This window comes from Schistocerca gregaria, chromosome 3 (assembly GCF_023897955.1).
Source record: "Schistocerca gregaria isolate iqSchGreg1 chromosome 3, iqSchGreg1.2, whole genome shotgun sequence".
Taxonomy (NCBI): domain Eukaryota; kingdom Metazoa; phylum Arthropoda; class Insecta; order Orthoptera; family Acrididae; genus Schistocerca; species Schistocerca gregaria.
The window spans coordinates 922,832,113-922,849,363 of NC_064922.1; the positions used below are offsets into that span (position 1 = coordinate 922,832,113).

The 17,251-nt window shown below is 45.5% G+C and overlaps 1 protein-coding gene across 1 annotated transcript in view; it reads right to left on the reverse strand.

Moving 5' to 3' along the window:
* Positions 1-2,370, reverse strand: part of LOC126354325 (Kv channel-interacting protein 1-like) — a 105,108-nt gene extending 102,738 nt beyond the window's left edge. The window contains exon 1 of the mRNA XM_050003886.1: positions 1,950-2,370. Within this exon, the coding sequence (XP_049859843.1) occupies positions 1,950-2,319 (370 nt within the window). The 5' untranslated portion in view covers positions 2,320-2,370. The remainder of the gene's footprint in view (positions 1-1,949) is intronic.
* Between the last annotated feature and the right edge of the window lie 14,881 nt (positions 2,371-17,251).

Here is a 17,251-nt window from a genome sequence, read left to right on the forward strand (position 1 = left end):
AGGAATGTTACGTATGTTTTCCGCCTTATTTGATCGCAAGTGTTCCAGAGCTCTGTTAAACACTGCCTCTAGAATTGGATTCCCTATGTCTTCCGTATCGACTACTATGTCTTCATTTCGTCCGCCTCGTAGAGACACAGGGGATTTTTAAGTGTCATACGTGTACATGTAACTTGCGTTAGTTTCTCAAGATACTAGTGGAATCGGGTTATCTCGCATTCCACATTTTCCCATTGTTATATCTGTTGTACGAAAGCGCCTGTTATGAGAAATATACATTTTTAAACCTGAGCGCCTTTTCTGGCACACCACCTCTTTGGCACAGCACTATCGATTACCCCGCTGTACTTCGGTATTTGCTCCTGTTATGATCTGGGGGCTGTTTTGCGGTCGCGGCACTTGGGGTCGGACTTTATACGAGGCGGAAGGACGTGCTCGAGGATACGAAGGAGGAAAACACGCGTGGCCGGTCTACTTGCAACACGGTCGCGAGTTTGTTGTGGACCTGCCTGATATCAATTCCATTGTTTTGGGGCCTGTTTTCTCGGAGAGACCCATCCCTCGAAACCATCTCGAATGACGCTCTCCATCGAAGGTGTAAGTGATTTTGGTGCCTTCGTTTCGTTGAGCGATTTGCGCTGCAGCGAGTGTAGTTGTTGGTTGATTGCCCTAAAGTACGCGTTATTGAAGTAAGCGCATTGAGACCAGCAGTCACTACTTCTTTTGAAAAATCAGTGTTCCCAAATGATGTAGTAAATGTAAGATATTGAAGATATTAGGTCATAGTCTAGCTGTAAATTTCTGTATACCAAGCTTACACTGCAGACCTATGCAACGAAATTGAGGTGCAGAAGACCTAGTATCGTTGTGAAGTTGTGTATTTGAATAACGTGATATTATCTTGAAAATTTTTCCGTTTCATCTTTGTACACATCGTCGGCCTTAATCATATGCGGAAATATTGTTTCCCAAACTATGAGAGTGTAAAGCTCTGATACTATATTTTCAGCGTTGGATTTGGGTACAGTAGTTTAAAAGTTTTACTGCATTGATATAGCTGGAAACCTTCTGTCACTTCTGTTTATTGGTTCTTAATTTCTATTGTTTTTTATTGATCTCTTAACTTATGTTAATTGGTTTGCTTGGTGTTTGCCGTGTTTACAGCGGACTGTTTGTGTTCCAGTTTTCCGCGAGTTGGGGTGTGTGGGAACGGCGCCACGTACCGCTTCGGTGCACAGAAGCTGTGACGTGCCGCCAAATGGGAAGTGAATCTGGGCTGGGCCCCGGCGTTTAGCTGTTGTTTTGGATGGCTGGTCTGCTGCTTCCGGCATTTTACGTTAAGTCTTTTTTTTAACAAAATGGGGATTTTAATTTGCTTGTGAATCAATTGTATTAATTAACTTGTGCTCGTTGTGTTCTTTGGGTTCGCAACGAACTGGTGTGCCTTCTAAATCACTTTCATATTGCTGATTATTGAAAAAAAAACTATTTGTGACACCTTTTAAAATCACCTTCAGATTGTAATTTATGTTTCTTAAGGATTGAAATCTCCGTGGTTCATCTTTTAAGCCACTTGTTGTGATTGTATATTTGATATTGATTTAAACACGGCCACGTGTTTATTGCCTCTTATCTGTTTTATAAATACTTGTTTTCAATAAATTGTTAATTATTGATTTGCTAGTTGTTGTGTTAAGGAGTGACACAGTTCGCAGTCTTGACCTTCCATGCAAAGTGTACCCCTCATCTCGACTTCCTAAGTCACAAAACCGACAGGTGTTATAATTTTTCTGGCTGTTGATGACTGCTGAAATAACAGTCAAAAATCAATATAATGTAAAGAGCTGGTAGCAAATACAAATGCGTTTCTCTGAATATCTTACTGCTGTAGCTAGTTAGCTACGCTGCACGTTTCTAATCACAATGAGCAGCTTGCAGCGATACGTCACCTCCGAGCGGGAAGAACTTGGCGTAGATGCTCTTGAAGGTGGCTTCGTTGATGGCGCCGCTGGGGCACTCCTGCTTGAAGGTGCGGTAGATGTAGCGGATCTCCTGGCGGGAGAACCTCGTCGTGCGGCTGATGGCCTCCAGCCGGTCCGGCCGGTGTCGCTCCGGGGGAGGGCCCTCCTCCTCGTCCAGGTCCACGTCTGGAACAAACAACGCGCAACGGCCGCCGTCACTACCGCAGCAGGTGACTGTCTGACCTGGTGTCTCAGTACAGCCTCCAGAGCGCAGCGGTAGTGTTACCGCATACCACGCAAAGGGGTCCGGGTTCGATTCCTGGTAGGGGACTGGGTGCTGTGTGTCCTTCATCACCATTTTATCATCATTCACACACAAGTCGCCGAAGTGGCGTCAACTACGCTACTGGCCATTAACATTGCTACACCAAGAAGAAATGCAGATGATAAACGGGTATTCATTAGACAAATATATTATACTAGAACTGACATTTCATTACATTTTCACGCAATTTGGGTGTAAAGATCCTGAGAAATCAGTACCCAGAACAACCACCTCTGGCCATAATAACGGCCTCGATACGCCTGGGCATTGAGTCAAACAGAGCTTGTATGGCGTGTACAGGTACAGCTGCCCATGCAGCTTCAACACGATACCACAGTTCATCAAGAGTAGTCACTGGCGAATTGTGACGAGCCAGTTGCTCGGCCACCATTGACCAGATGTTTTCAGTTGGAGAGAGATCTGGAGAATGTGCTGGCCAGAGCAGCAGTCCAACATTTTCTGTATCCAGAAAGGCCCGTACAGGACCTGCAACAATGGATCTGAGCAATCTATGGTCATCAGTCCCCTAGAACTTAGAACTACTTCAACCTAACTTAACCTAAGTCATCACGAGGCAGAGAAAATCTCTGACCCCGCCGGGAAACGCACCCGTGATCCCGGGCGCGGGAAGCGAGAACGCTACCGCACGACCACGAACTGCGGACGACCTGCAACATGCGGTCCTGTATTATCCTGCTGAAATATTTCGCAGGGATCGAATGAAGGATAGAGCCACGGGTCGTAACACATCTGAAATGTAGCGCCCACTGTTCAAAGTGCCGTCAATGCAAGCAAGACGTGACTGTTCGTGTAGATGGTTGTTCTCTTGCAAACGTCCCCATCTGTTGACTCAGGGATCGAGACGTGGCTGCACGATTCGTCACAGCCATGCGGATAAGATGCCTGTCATCTCGACTGCTAGTGATACGAGGCCGTTGGGATACAGCACGGCGTTCCGTATTACCCTCCTGAACCCAGCGATTCAATATTCTGCTAACAGTCATTGGATCTCGACCAACGCGAGCAGCAATGTCGCGATACGATAAACTGCAATCGCGATAGGCTACAATCCGACCTTTATCAAAATCGGAAACGTGATGGTATGAATTTCTCCTCCTTACACGAGGTATCACAATATCGTTTCACTAAGCAACGCCTGTCAACTGCTGTTTGTGTATGAGAAATCGGTTGGAAACTTTCCTCATGTCAGCACATTGTAGGTGTCGCCACCGGCGCCAACATTGTGTGAATGCTCTGAAAAGCCAATCATTTGCATGTCACAGCATCTTCTTCCTGCCGGTTAAAATTCGCGTCTGTAGCGCGTCATCTTCGTGGTGTAGCAATTCTAGTGGCCAGAAGTGTAGCAATGGCGAAAAAGAAATATAATGTTCGGTTTGAACACCACATTGCTTTTGCTTTACTACGTGAAACACGACTGCCAACTTTAATTACTAATTGATTCATATTATTTGATATCCATACATATCATTAAAATGGAAGTATACAAGTGTGAGTACATGTTCCACAACTTCTTCTAAGCCACTGCACCGATTTCATCAAAACTTGTCACAAGTATCCCTTACTGTCAGGCAACAATTGCTACAGTGTTAATAACCACCTACCTACCACAGTTCAGTAGATATGAGGAAATAAACAGTGATATGGATGAAAAACAGCTGCATCATGTATGATGTTTAAATTTATTGCTTCTCTGCTACTGCAATGAATTTCGCTGACACGATCCATATACGCCGCTAAATTCACCTATAGAATTATTTCATTCCACTACACACAGTTCGGAAGATTTTACGTCATAAAGACAGAGATGCGTGAAAAAATGCAGCATAATGAATGAAGTTTAAATTTTTTACGTCTTTGCTGCTGGCACAATTCGTGACCTATTTCGGAAACAGCATCCACAAATTCCACGAAATTTACCTACACAAATAATCATTATACGACAAATAATTCAGGAAACATGACGTCATAAACAGTGAAATATGTGAAAAAATACATCATGAATGAAGTTATTATTTACTATTAAGACACTCCAACTGTCGAGTCAACTTAACTCTTTGAGTGCCCGTGGTTTCTGTGCGAAACAACCATTTTATTATTATTAGGTACCGGCAACTTTCACACCAAACCACCGACGCTATTGCATGACAGAGAAGTCTAGTGGTACGTTGAGCTACTTTGACGAATTTTGTGCAATGCAGCAGTCACCTACAGCGTTCAAAGCAAGCAACAGCCGGCAATGACACTATGTGATCAAAAGTATCTGGACACCTGGCTGAAAATCACATACAAGTTCGTGGCGCCCTCCATCGGTAATGCTGGAATTCGATATGGTGTTGGCCCACCCTTAGCCTTGATGACAGCTTTCACTCTTGCAGACATAAGATCAGTCAGGTGCTGGAAGATTTCTTGGGGAATGGCAGCACATTCTTCACGGAGTGTTGCACTGGGGAGAGGTATCGATGTCGGTCGGTGAGGGCTGGCATGAAGTCGGCAGTCCAAAATGTCCAACAGGTGTTCTATAGGATTCAGAACAAAGTCTCTATGCTGGACAATCCATTATAGAGATGTTACTGTCGTGTAACCATTCCGCCACAGGCCGTGCATTATGAACAGGTGTTCGATCGTTTTGAAAGATGCAATCGCCATCCGCGAATTGCTCTTCAACAATGGGGAGTAAGAAGGTGTTTAAAACATCAATGTAAGCCTGTACTGTCATAGTACCACACAAAAAGAACAAGGGGTGTAAGCCCCCTCCATGAAAAACACGAACACAACGTAACACCAGTGATTCCGAATTTTACCGTTGGCACTACACACGCTGGCAGATGACGTCCGCTGGGCATTCGCCACACCCACACCCTGCCATCGGACCGTCACTTTGTGTACCGTGATTCGTTACTCCGTTCAACGTTTTTTCACTGTTGAATCGTACAATGTTTACGCTCCTTACACCAAACGAGGCGTCGTTTGGCATTTATCGGAGTGATATGTGGCTTATAAACAGCCGCTTGACCACGAAATCCAAGTTTTCTCATCTCCCGTCTAACTGTCACGGTACTTGCAGTGGATCCTGATGCATTTTGGAATTCCTGCGCGAAATTCTGGATAGATGTCTGCCTATTAAACATTACGACCCTCTATAACTTTCGGCGGTGTCTGTCAGTCAACAGACGAGGTCGGCCTGTGCGCTTTTGAGCTGTACGTGTCCCTTCAGGCTTCCACTTCACCATCACATCGGAAACAGCGGACCTAGGGATGTTTAGGAGTGTGGAAATCTCGCGTACAGACACCCCGTCACCTGGCCCCGTTCGACGTACGTGAGTTCCGCTGAGCACCCCATTCTGTTCTCTCACGATGTATAATGGCTACTGAAGCAGCTGATATGGAGTACCTGGCTGCAGGCGGCAGCACAGTGCATCTAATATGAAAAACGTATGTTATTGGAGGGGGGGGGCTCCCGATACTTTTGATCACATAGTGTAGTACTGTGTGATTATAGTAGATTGTGAGATGCGTTTTGTAATTGTGATCCTATTGAGGAGATATTTAACAACTAAGTAACTTACATTGGAGTCTGTACTAACAGAGTGGTTTCGAAATAAAACCACTGGAGAAGTATAATCTTCTGATAAAAATTTATGAAATCTTAGGCCCATTTTTGCTTGTCATTAAGGACTATAATTTTGTTTTAGGCATTATGAGTTCATGGAAATATCGAAATGTGGGATTGTGTCTAGGAATAATTCGAAATTGCTTCAAAATGGTTCAAATGGCTCTGAGCACTATGGGAATTAACATCTAAGGTCATCAGTCCCCTAGAACTTAGAACTCTGAAACCTAACTAAACTAAGGACATCACACACATCCATGCCCGAGGCAGGATCCGAGCCTGCGACCGTAGCGGTCGCGCGGTTCCGGACTGAAGCGCCTAGAACCGCTCGGCCACACCGGCCGGCCGAAATTGCTTCAAAATATATCTCATGATACGATGGATGTTTGTATACTCTGGTGGTTTCAAAATGTAACCACGACTTTAAAACAATTTATTTTGTTTATTTTTTACCAATTGTTTCTTGTATTCATTACACACTATGTTAACAGAGCTTAAGTTTGCGAAAAATTTTAGAATTATATTCCAAAGCGAAATCACCTGCTTATAATAACTGATTATTTACTTTTCCCAATTTCTTCTTGTATTCGTTGCTTACTATGATCATAAAGATAAATAATGTGAAAAGTTTTAAACTTAATTTTGTTTTAATTGTTGGGACTCAAAGGACTAAGGAAATCCCTGAGACCTTGCAGGGCTCTTAACAGCTTTCAATTACGAAGCGTAAACGACTGTAGCAGAAAAAAATAGCCGTTTAGAGGGCTGTGAAGACGCGATGGCAAAGAGGCGTTCACACAGTCGCGTTGCAGACACGCAAAGCAGCTACGTCCAGCTTGCAGAAACTGTCCGTAATGATCTCGCATCACGTCTTATAAACTATCTCAAAGGTGTTTTCACGAATACATGTAGATGATGCTTTTTAGATTACACTACAGACACAGATCATTGTTTTGTTTTCGTTTCTAACAGAAGATTGTCAAAATTAATATCCGGCCAATGCCAGGTTTATCAGCTAGTTGATATATACATAGTACATATGTTTTCACTGTGTCCTTATATCTGCGCGATGTGCGATTGCATATCCCTTTCATGTGTCGACCAGCTTCTTTTTCCCCCATCTCCAGTTCCACAGACAATCTCCGGTCAGTTAATTTCTTTGAGCTTGTGTGTCTGAGTCGTTGCGGGAAGCGCAGGTTTTCTTGTGTAGTCAAAGCTGTAGTATCGATTCTGTTGGCTTTTGCAGAAGAGTCTCGTAGTTTTTTCTTACCCACGAATAAGAGCGTACCTCGTAAAAAAAGAGAAAAAAGAAAACGCCCCCTCCGGCGCCTAATGTATACCCTGGCCATCTTAACATGCGGAGTCGCGGTAGTGACGTTGAAATGGAAAAACCCGTTTCTCCTCCGAAACACAAAGATATTCGTAGCTCCTCTACTGCGGTCAAGAGTTACTCTATTACATTCAGTTTCTATAACGTTCGGGAGTGTCAGTGAACCGAATTACCTTTCTTTTTACGAGAGAACTACGTGGAAAGTATTTGGCTTTGTTTGCGATGGAGGTGACCATATGTAGTCAGCAGTGGTCTGCCATTTCAGTAACTGCGTGCTGCGTTTTCTTGATTATCGGGTATCGCGTTCATTTTGACAGAAGTTGCTTCACCGTTCTGATTTATTTTCCCGTGCCTTTGAACGGTCTTTGGATTGTCATTGTGAACCAAGTGTTATGTATAATAACCAATGAACGATTCTCCAAAGGAGTTCATTGTCATTACCAATCACTCGTGTTTGGATATTTTTATTGCGGAGTTTAGCTCATGTTATATGACAGTGTAACTGAAACACGGTTACATGAGCAGCCTCACTGCTACGTGCCCATGGAAAATCTTTGTTTCGGAGCTTGTGACCACCTCAACACACCAAAGAAATTTCTATGGGGGAAGAATGTTGTAATTCATGCGTGCTCTAGGTCGTGTATGCACTGGGTAGCATTATCTTCCGTTTCCCCTCTATCTGACCAGCCTCTCCATCACCCCTTAGTAACGTTTGTATACTCACTGCTTCAATGATATCTCGTCTATTTAAAGTGAGCTGTTGTTTACAATTATAAATTTTGTGAACTGACGGAATCCATTTTTCAAGAGCAAACGTGGATCAAGTCGCTTCATTACGTAATCCAAAAGAGTAACAGAAACACTTGTGAGATTAATATTGTGCAAGATGATCTTATATTTAGATAATGCAAAACACATCCACGAGTGGTCATGGTGGATCAGAAAAATTGTTTCTGTTGCACCTAATTCATATTTCAGTCCGGAAGCGCGCTGCTGCTACGATCGCAGGTTCGAATCCTGCCTCGGGCATGGATGTGTGTGATGTCCTTATGTTAGTTAGGTTTAAGTAGTTCTAAGTCTAGGGGACTGATGACCTCGGATGTTAAGTCTCATAGTGCTTAGAGCCATTTGAACTAATTCATATCAGAGTACATTTTTAATTTCAACTCCAGATGGACCAGTTACAACAACATAAAATTGACGTCTTCTTGACGTCTTGGCAAACATAGTCCTGTTGGTGGTTGCACGCCTTCATCTTCCTCTGATCTTTTTATTTTTGGCCATCAGTCTTCTGACTGGTCCACAAAATTTCAGACGAACTGCCGGATGTTTGCAACTTCCTGCCACTATATGTCGGCGCAGGAAGTTGCAAACATCAGGCAGTTCGCCCGAAATTTTGTGGAATAATATGTACGCGGGGAAGTTTTAAATCTCACAGACTTCTGACTGGTTTGATGCGGCCCTCCACGAATTCCTCTCCTGTGCCATCCTCTTCATCTCAGAGCAGCACTTGCAGCTCACGCCCTCAATAATTTGCTGAATGTATTTCAGTCACTGTCTTCTGTCTTCCTCCACAGTTTTTACCCTCTACAGCTCCTCTAGTACCATGGAAGTCATTACCTCATGTCTTAACAGATACCCTATCATCCTCTCCCTTCTCGTTCCGATGTTTTCCACATATTCCTTTCCTCTCCGAGTCTGCGCAGAACCGCCTCATTCCTTACCTTATCAGTCCACCTAATTTTCAACATCCGTCCGTAGCACCACATCTCAAGTGCTTCGATTCTCTTCTTTTCCGGTTTTCCCACAGTCCACGTTTCACTACCATACAATGCTGTACTCCAGACGTACATTCTCAGAAATTTCTTCCTCAAATTAAGGCTGATGTTTGATATTATTAGACTTCTCTTGCCAGGAATGCCATTTTTGGCATTGCTAGTCAACTTTTGATGTCCTCCTTGCTCCGTCCGTCATTTGTTGTTTTATTGCCTAGGTAGCAGAATCTCGTAACTTCATCTCCTTCGTGACCATCAAGTGTCTCCTTGTTTTCACTTCTACTACTTCTGATTACCTTCGTCTTTCTTCGATTTACTCTCAATCCATACTCTGTACTCATTAGATGTTCATTCCGTTCAGCAGATCATGTAATTCTTCTTCACTGTCACTCAGGATAGCAATGTCATCAGCGAATCGTATCATTGATATCCTTTCACCTTGTATTTTAATTCCACTCCTGAAGCTTTCCTTTATTTCCATCATCGCTTCCCCGATGCACAGATTGAAGAGTAGGGGTGAAAGGCTACAGCCTTGTCTTACACCCTTTTAATATGAGCACCTCGTTGTTCGTCGTCCAATCTTATTATTTGCTCATGGCTGTTGTACATATTGCATATGACCCGTTTCTCCCTACAGCTTACCCCTACTTTTTTCAGAATTTAGAACATCTTGCACCATTTTACATTATCGAACGCTTTTTCCAGGTCGACAAATCTTATGAACGTGTCTTGATTTTTCTTTAGTCTTGCTTCTATTATTAACCGAAACGCCAGAAGTTGCCTCTCTCGCGCCTTTACCTTTCCTACAGCCTGGTCCTCATCTGGCGCATCCTAAATTTTCTTTTATATTCTTTTGTATGTTATTCTTGTCAGCAACTTTCTCGCATTTGACAGCTCTTTGCTCTCTTCGGAATTGTGTGGACCTATGTTTCAAATGGAGCTAAGCACTATGGGAATTAACACCTGAGGTCATCAGTCGCCTAGACTTAGAACTACTTAAACCTAACTAACACACATCCATGCCCGAGGCAGGATTCGAACCGGTGACGTCAGCAGCGGCGCGGTTCCGGACTGAAGCGCCTATAACTGCCCGGCCACAGGGCCCGGCGCAGACCTGTGAACTGAAATCTCCCTGCAATGTGAGACTGACTCAGCAACAGTGTGATAATGAGATTGCTATGTTCTAAACTAATAACAACGGGAAAATGCCCCTGTCGGAGAACAAAAAAGGCGAATATGTTCCTCTTTAAAAGACTCAGACAGAAAAATGGGTAACTGGATGCGACAATCCTCAGGACGCCTTCCTGACCAAAAATTTTGGCATGCGAACATATTCAGGATCTTCAACTTTTGTGGTCCTGTCTTCCTAATTTGCGTATAATACACTCCTGGAAATTGAAATAAGAACACCGTGAATTCATTGTCCCAGGAAGGGGAAACTTTATTGACACATTCCTGGGGTCAGATACATCACATGATCACACTGACAGAACCACAGGCACATAGACACAGGCAACAGAGCATGCATAATGTCGGCACTAGTACAGTGTATATCCACCTTTCGCAGGAATGCAGGCTGCTATTCTCCCATGGAGACGATCGTAGAGATGCTGGATGTAGTCCTGTGGAACGGCTTGCCATGCCATTTCCACCTGGCGCCTCAGTTGGACCAGCGTTCGTGCTGGATGCGCAGACCGCGTGAGACGACGCTTCATCCAGTCCCAAACATGCTCAATGGGGGACAGATCCAGAGATCTTGCTGGCCAGGGTAGTTGACTTACACCTTGTAGAGCACGTTGGGTGGCACGGGATACATGCGGACGTGCATTGTCCTGTTGGAACAGCAAGTTCCCTTGCTGGTCTAGGAATGGTAGAACGATGGGTTCGATGACGGTTTGGATGTACCGTGCACTATTCAGTGTCCCCTCGACGATCATCAGAGGTGTACGGCCAGTGTAGGAGATCGCTCCCCACACCATAATGCCGGGTGTTGGCCCTGTGTGCCTCGGTCGTATGCAGTCCTGATTGTGGCGCTCACCTGCACGGAGCCAAACACGCATACGACCATCATTGGCACCAAGGCAGAAGCGACTCTCATCGCTGAAGACGACACGTCTCCATTCGTCCCTCCATTCACGCCTGTCGCGACACCACAGGAGGCGGGCTGCACGATGTTGGGGCGTGAGCAGAAGACGGCCTATCGGTGTGCGGGATCGTAGCCCAGATTCATGGAGACGGTTGCGAATGGTCCTCGCCGATACCCCAGGAGCAACAGTGTCCCTAATTTGCTGGGAAGTGGCGGTGCGGTCCCCTACGGCACTGCGTAGGATCCTACGGTCTTGGCGTGCATCCGTGCGTCGCTGCGGTCCGGTCCCAGGTCGACGAGCATGTGTACCTTCCGCCGACCACTGGCGACAACATCGATGTACTGTGGAGACCTCACGCCCCACGTGTTGAGCAATTCGGCGGTACGTCCACCCGGCCTCCCGCATGCCCACTATACGCCCTCGCTCAAAGTCCGTCAGCTGCACATACGGTTCACGTCCACGCTGTCGCGGCATGCTACCAGTGTTAAAGACTGCGATGGAGCTCCGTATGCCACGGCAAACTGGCTGACACTGACGGCGGCGGTGCACAAATGCTGCGCAGCTAGCGCCATTCGACGGCCAACACCGCGGTTCCTGGTGTGTCCGCTGTGCCGTGCGTGTGATCATTGTTTGTACAGCCCTCTCGCAGTGTCCGGAGCAAGTATGGTGGGTCTGACACACCGGTGTCAATGTGTTCTTTTTTCCATTTCCAGGAGTGTATTACGATATATTGATAATTTTTACTTAATGGACTGTCTGACTACAACAGAATGAAACACAGTTTTCGTGCCATACGCGTTTCGCCATTATTTTCTGCAAAGCATTTTCAGTGGTTTGGAATATGTATACATTTTTGCCGACTATAGTCGGTGCACGAGCGATGGAACATAGCATCTCCGAGGTAGCGACGAAGTGGCAATTTTCCCGTACGACGATTTCACTAGTGTACCGTGAATATCAGGAATATCAAAACATCAAATCACTGACATCGCTGCGGCCGGAAAAAGATCCTGCAAGAGGGGGACCAAAATCGACTGAAGATAATCGTCCACCGTGACAGAAGTGCAATCGTTCCGAAAACTTCTGCAGATTTCCATGCTGGGCAATCAACAAGTGTCAGCTTGCGAACGATTCAACGAAGCATCATCGATATGGGGCCCCTGCTACGTCTAGGCACTGCTCTGACAAGTGACACGAACGTAAACATACTGTCTGATCAGTTGCATCCATTCACGTCCGTTATGCATTCCGATGGGCTTGGGCGATTCCAGCGGGTCAATGCGACCTCCCATACGTCCAGAATAGCTACAGAGTGGCTCTAGGAACATCCGCTGACAACGAAACTCTCCAGACATGAACTTTATTGAGCATATTTGGGATGCCTTGCAACGTGCTGTTCAGAAGAGATATCCAACCCTCGTACTCTTCAGGATTCATGATTCATGAACTGACCTACTGGATTTACTGTGTTAGTTCCCTCCAGCACTATTTCAGATATCAGTCGTGTCCATGCCAAGTCGTGTTGCGGTATTTCTGTGTGCTCGCGGGGGCTCTACACGGTATTAGGCAGGGTACCAGTTTCTTCGGCTCTGCAGTGTAATTGTACTGCGTCACGCCTAATTCAGTTTCTCAAGCAGAAGCGGATGAGTTAAACACGTGATTGCTATTCAAAGTGTTATGTACGCGCTCCCATCTACATGACCTTGAACGGGAATTTCAGTAAACCGTATATACACTCCTGGAAATTGAAATAAGAACACCGTGAATTCATTGTCCCAGGAAGGAGAAACTTTATTGACACATTCCTGGGGTCAGATACGCCACATGATCACACTGACAGAACCACAGGCACATAGACACAGGCAACAGAGCATGCATAATGTCGGCACTAGTACAGTGTATATCCACCTTTCGCAGCAATGCAGGCTGCTATTCTCCCATGGAGACGATCGTAGAGATGCTGGATGTAGTCCTGGGGAACGGCTTGCCATGCCATTTCCACCTGGCGCCTCAGTTGGACCAGCGTTCGTGCTGGATGTGCAGACCGCGTGAGACGACGCTTCATCCAGTCCCAAACATGCTCAATGGGGGACAGATACGGAGATCTTGCTGGCCAGGGTAGTTGACTTACACCTTGTAGAGCACGTTGGGTGGCACGGGATACTTGCGGACGTGCATTGTCCTGTTGGAACAGCAAGTTCCCTTGCCGGTCTAGGAATGGTAGAACGATGGGTTCGATGACGGTTTGGATGTACCGTGCACTATTCAGTGTCCCCTCGACGATCACCAGAGGTGTACGGCCAGTGTAGGAGATCGCTTCCCACACCATGATGCCGGGTGTTGGCCGTGTGTGCCTCGGTCGTATGCAGTCCTGACTGTGGCGCTCACCTGCACGGCGCCAAACACGCATACGACCATCATTGGCACCAAGGCAGAAGATACTCTCATCGCTGAAGACGACACGTCTCCATTTGTCCCTCCATTCACGCCTCTCGCGACACCACTGGAGGCGGGCTGCACGATGTTGGGGTGTGAGCGGAAAACGGCCTAACGGTGTGCGGGATCGTAGCCCAGATTCATGGAGACGGTTGCGAATGGTCCTCGCCGATACCCCAGGAGCAACAGTGTCCCTAATTTGCTGGGAAGTGGTGGTGCGGTCCCCTACGGCACTGCGTAGGATCCTACGGTCTTGGCGTGCATCCGTGCGTCGCTGCGGTCCGGTCCCAGGTCGACGGGCACGTGCACCTTCTGCCGACCACTGGCGACAACATCGATGTACTGTGGAGACCTCACGCCCCACGTGTTGAGCAATACGGCGGTACGACCACCCGGCCTCCCGCTTGCCCACTATACGCCCTCGCTCAAAGTCTGTCAACTGCACATACGGTTCACGTCCACGCTGTCGCGGCATGCTACAAGTGTTAAAGACTGCGATGGAGCTCCGTATGCCACGGCAAACTGGCTGACACTGACGGCGGCGGTGCACAAATGCTGTGCAGCTAGCGCCATTCGACGGCCAACACCGCGGTTCCTGGTGTGTCCGCTGTGCCGTGCGTGTGATCATTGCTTGTACAGCCCTCTCGCAGTGTCCGGAGCAAGTATGGTGGGTCTGACACACCGGTGTCAATGTGTTCTTTTTTCCATTTCCAGGAGTGTACTTTGACTCATATAGACAACAAATAAGTATGCGTAAAATAAGGTTAATTAAAAATCGTCTGCTTTACATTTTTTTCTGGATATACTGCCCATCTATCACAATTCATTGGTAACACCCGACTTAGGATTTGTGTCTTAGAAGAGTAAAACAGTTATTAGGAATATTGTACTGAATTTGGAGCCTTTCCAATTTTACAAAGCGTTTCACAGTCATTTTTAGCTCTTCTCAGGCATGTTCAGACACAAACCAGCAATTTTCTGTCGTTTTGGTACGACTTCGGATATATTCGTATAGGTGTGACGCGCCCGTTTACTTAGACAGCGCTTCATAAAGTTTTATTGCGAAAAAAATGCTGTCTAGTTTGCCAGCCTGAGGACCCATAAAATGTCTCTAGAAGCCTTTGTCATGTGTTAATTAGGTCAGTTAAAATTACACTTACATCTCAGACAACATAGTACGTGCGTTTTTTACAGGCATAACTTTGAAACTTTGGATCACGGTAACTAAGGACATAAAAGAAGCTCCAAGGTTTACTAAAAAAATTATCTTAAGAGCATGTGGTAAATATTTCGACGGTTTGACTTGAACAGAAAATATAGAATTATCCCGACTAGAGGTACCTCTGATAGCCAAAAAATCAAGGTTTTTGGGAGTATCTTGATAACGGATATTAATTTTCAAAAACGGGAAAAAGGCTTTTCTAGGTGAATGTCTAAAGAATGTACGGTTAAAATTTCAGTCATTTGCTATGGTTATTTATTTTGATAATTGCGGCCCACGCTGCAAATACGGTTATAAACCAGTTTTCGAAGTTTTGTAGCTTTGGAACCTCTGAAACTAGACAGAAATTTTGTACCCGAGAATATCATCTGAAGAACATGTGGTAAAAATTTCGACGATCTGCCATGAATAGATATTATAGATGCGGCCAATCGAACAATGGGCAGTTGTCGTATCCAAAAGTCGTTATTTTTTGGGTTTTTTTCTGAGGAACTGCCCATGAGAAAACGGTGCTTTTATAAGCCACCCAAGGTTCACCCTAGACCACACTAAATCCAAAAGAACCAATCTATTTGCTCAATTGTTCTGGACAGGGGGAATACACACTTCCTACAGGACAGGAAAACTGAGGGAATATTTAAATTTTGACTCTTTACATCTACATCTACATTTATACTCCGCAAGTCACCCAACGGTGTGTGGCGGAGAGCACTTAACGTCCCACTGTCATTACCTCCGTTTCCTGTTCCAGTCGCGTATGGTTCGCGGGAAGAACGACTGCCAGAAAGCCTCCGTGCACGATCTAATCTCTCTAACTTTACATTCTTGATCTCCTCGGGAGGAATAAGTAGGGGTAAGCAATATATTCGATACCTCATCCAGAAACGCACCCTCTCGAAACCTGGACGAGCGCCTCTCTTGCAGAGCCCGCCACTTAAGTTTGCTAAACATTTCCGTAACGCTATCACGCTTACCAAATAACCCTGTGACGAAACGCGCCGCTCTTCTTTGGATCTTCTCTATCTCCTCTGTCAGCCCGACCTGGTACGGATCCCACACTGATGAGCAATACTCAAGTATAGGTCGAACGAGTGTTTTGTAAGCCACCTCCATTGTTGATGGACTACATTTTCTAAGGATTCTCCCAATGAATCTCAACCTTGCACCTGCCTTACCAAGAATTAATTTTATATGAGCATTCCACTCCAAATCGTTCCGTAAGCATACTCCCAGATATTTTGCAGAAGTAACTGCTACCAGTGTTTGTTCCCTCTATGTTAAGGGTCAGTTGGCACTCCCTGCACCAAGTGCCTATCCGCTGCAGATCTTCCTGTATTTCTCTGCAATTTTCTAATGCTGCAACTTCTCTGTATACTATAGCATCATCCGCGAAAAGCCGCATGGGACTTCCGACACTTTCTACTAGGTCATATATTGTGAAAAGCAATGGTCACGTAACACTCCCATGTGTCACCACAGAGGTTACTTTAACGTCTGTAGACGTCTCTCTATTGAGAACAACATGCTGTGGTCTGTTTGCTAAAGCTCTTCAATCCAGCCACACAGCTCGTCTGATATTCCGAGGCTCTTACTTTATTTACCTGGTGACAGTGTGGAACTGTATCGAACGCCTTCCGGAAGTTAAGGAAAATGGCATTTACCTGGGAGCCTGTATCTAATATTTTCTGGGTCTCATGAACAAATAAAGCGAGTTGGGTCTCACACGATCGCTGTTTTCGGAATCCATGTTGATTCCTACAGAGTAGATTCTGCGTTTCCAGATGTGACATATTCTAACATGTTCTAAAGTTCTACGAAATATCGATGTCAGAGATATAGGCCTATAGTTTTGTGCATCTGCTCGACAACCCTTCTTGAAAACTGGAACTACCTGTGCCTTTTTCCAACCATATGGAACCTTCCGTTCCTCTAGAGACTTGCGGTACACGGCTGTTAGAAAGGGGGCAAGTTCTTTCGCGTACTCTGTTTAGAATCGAATTGGTATCCCGTCAGGTCCAGTGGACTTCTGTTGAGTGATTTCAGTTGCTTTTCTATTCCTTGGACATTTATTTCGATGTCAGCCACTTTTTCGTTCGTGCGAGGATTTAGAGAAGGAACTGCAGTTTGGTCTTCCTCTGTGAAACAGCTTTGGAAAAATGTGTTTAGTATTTCAGTTTTACGTGTGTCATCGTCTGTTTCAACGCCATTATCATCCCAGAGTGTCTGGATATGCTGTTTCGATCGACTTACTGATTTAACATAAGACCAGAACTTCCTAGGATTTTCTGTCAAGTCGGTACATAGAATTTTACTTTAGAATTCACTGAACTCTTCACGCATTGCCCTCCTTACACTAACTTTGACATCGTTTAGCTTCTGTTTGTCTGAGAGGTCTTGGCTGCGTTTAAATTTGCGGTGAATCTCTCTTTGATTTCACAGTAGCTTCCTACCTTTGTTGTTGAATCACGGTGGGTTTTTCCCGTCCGT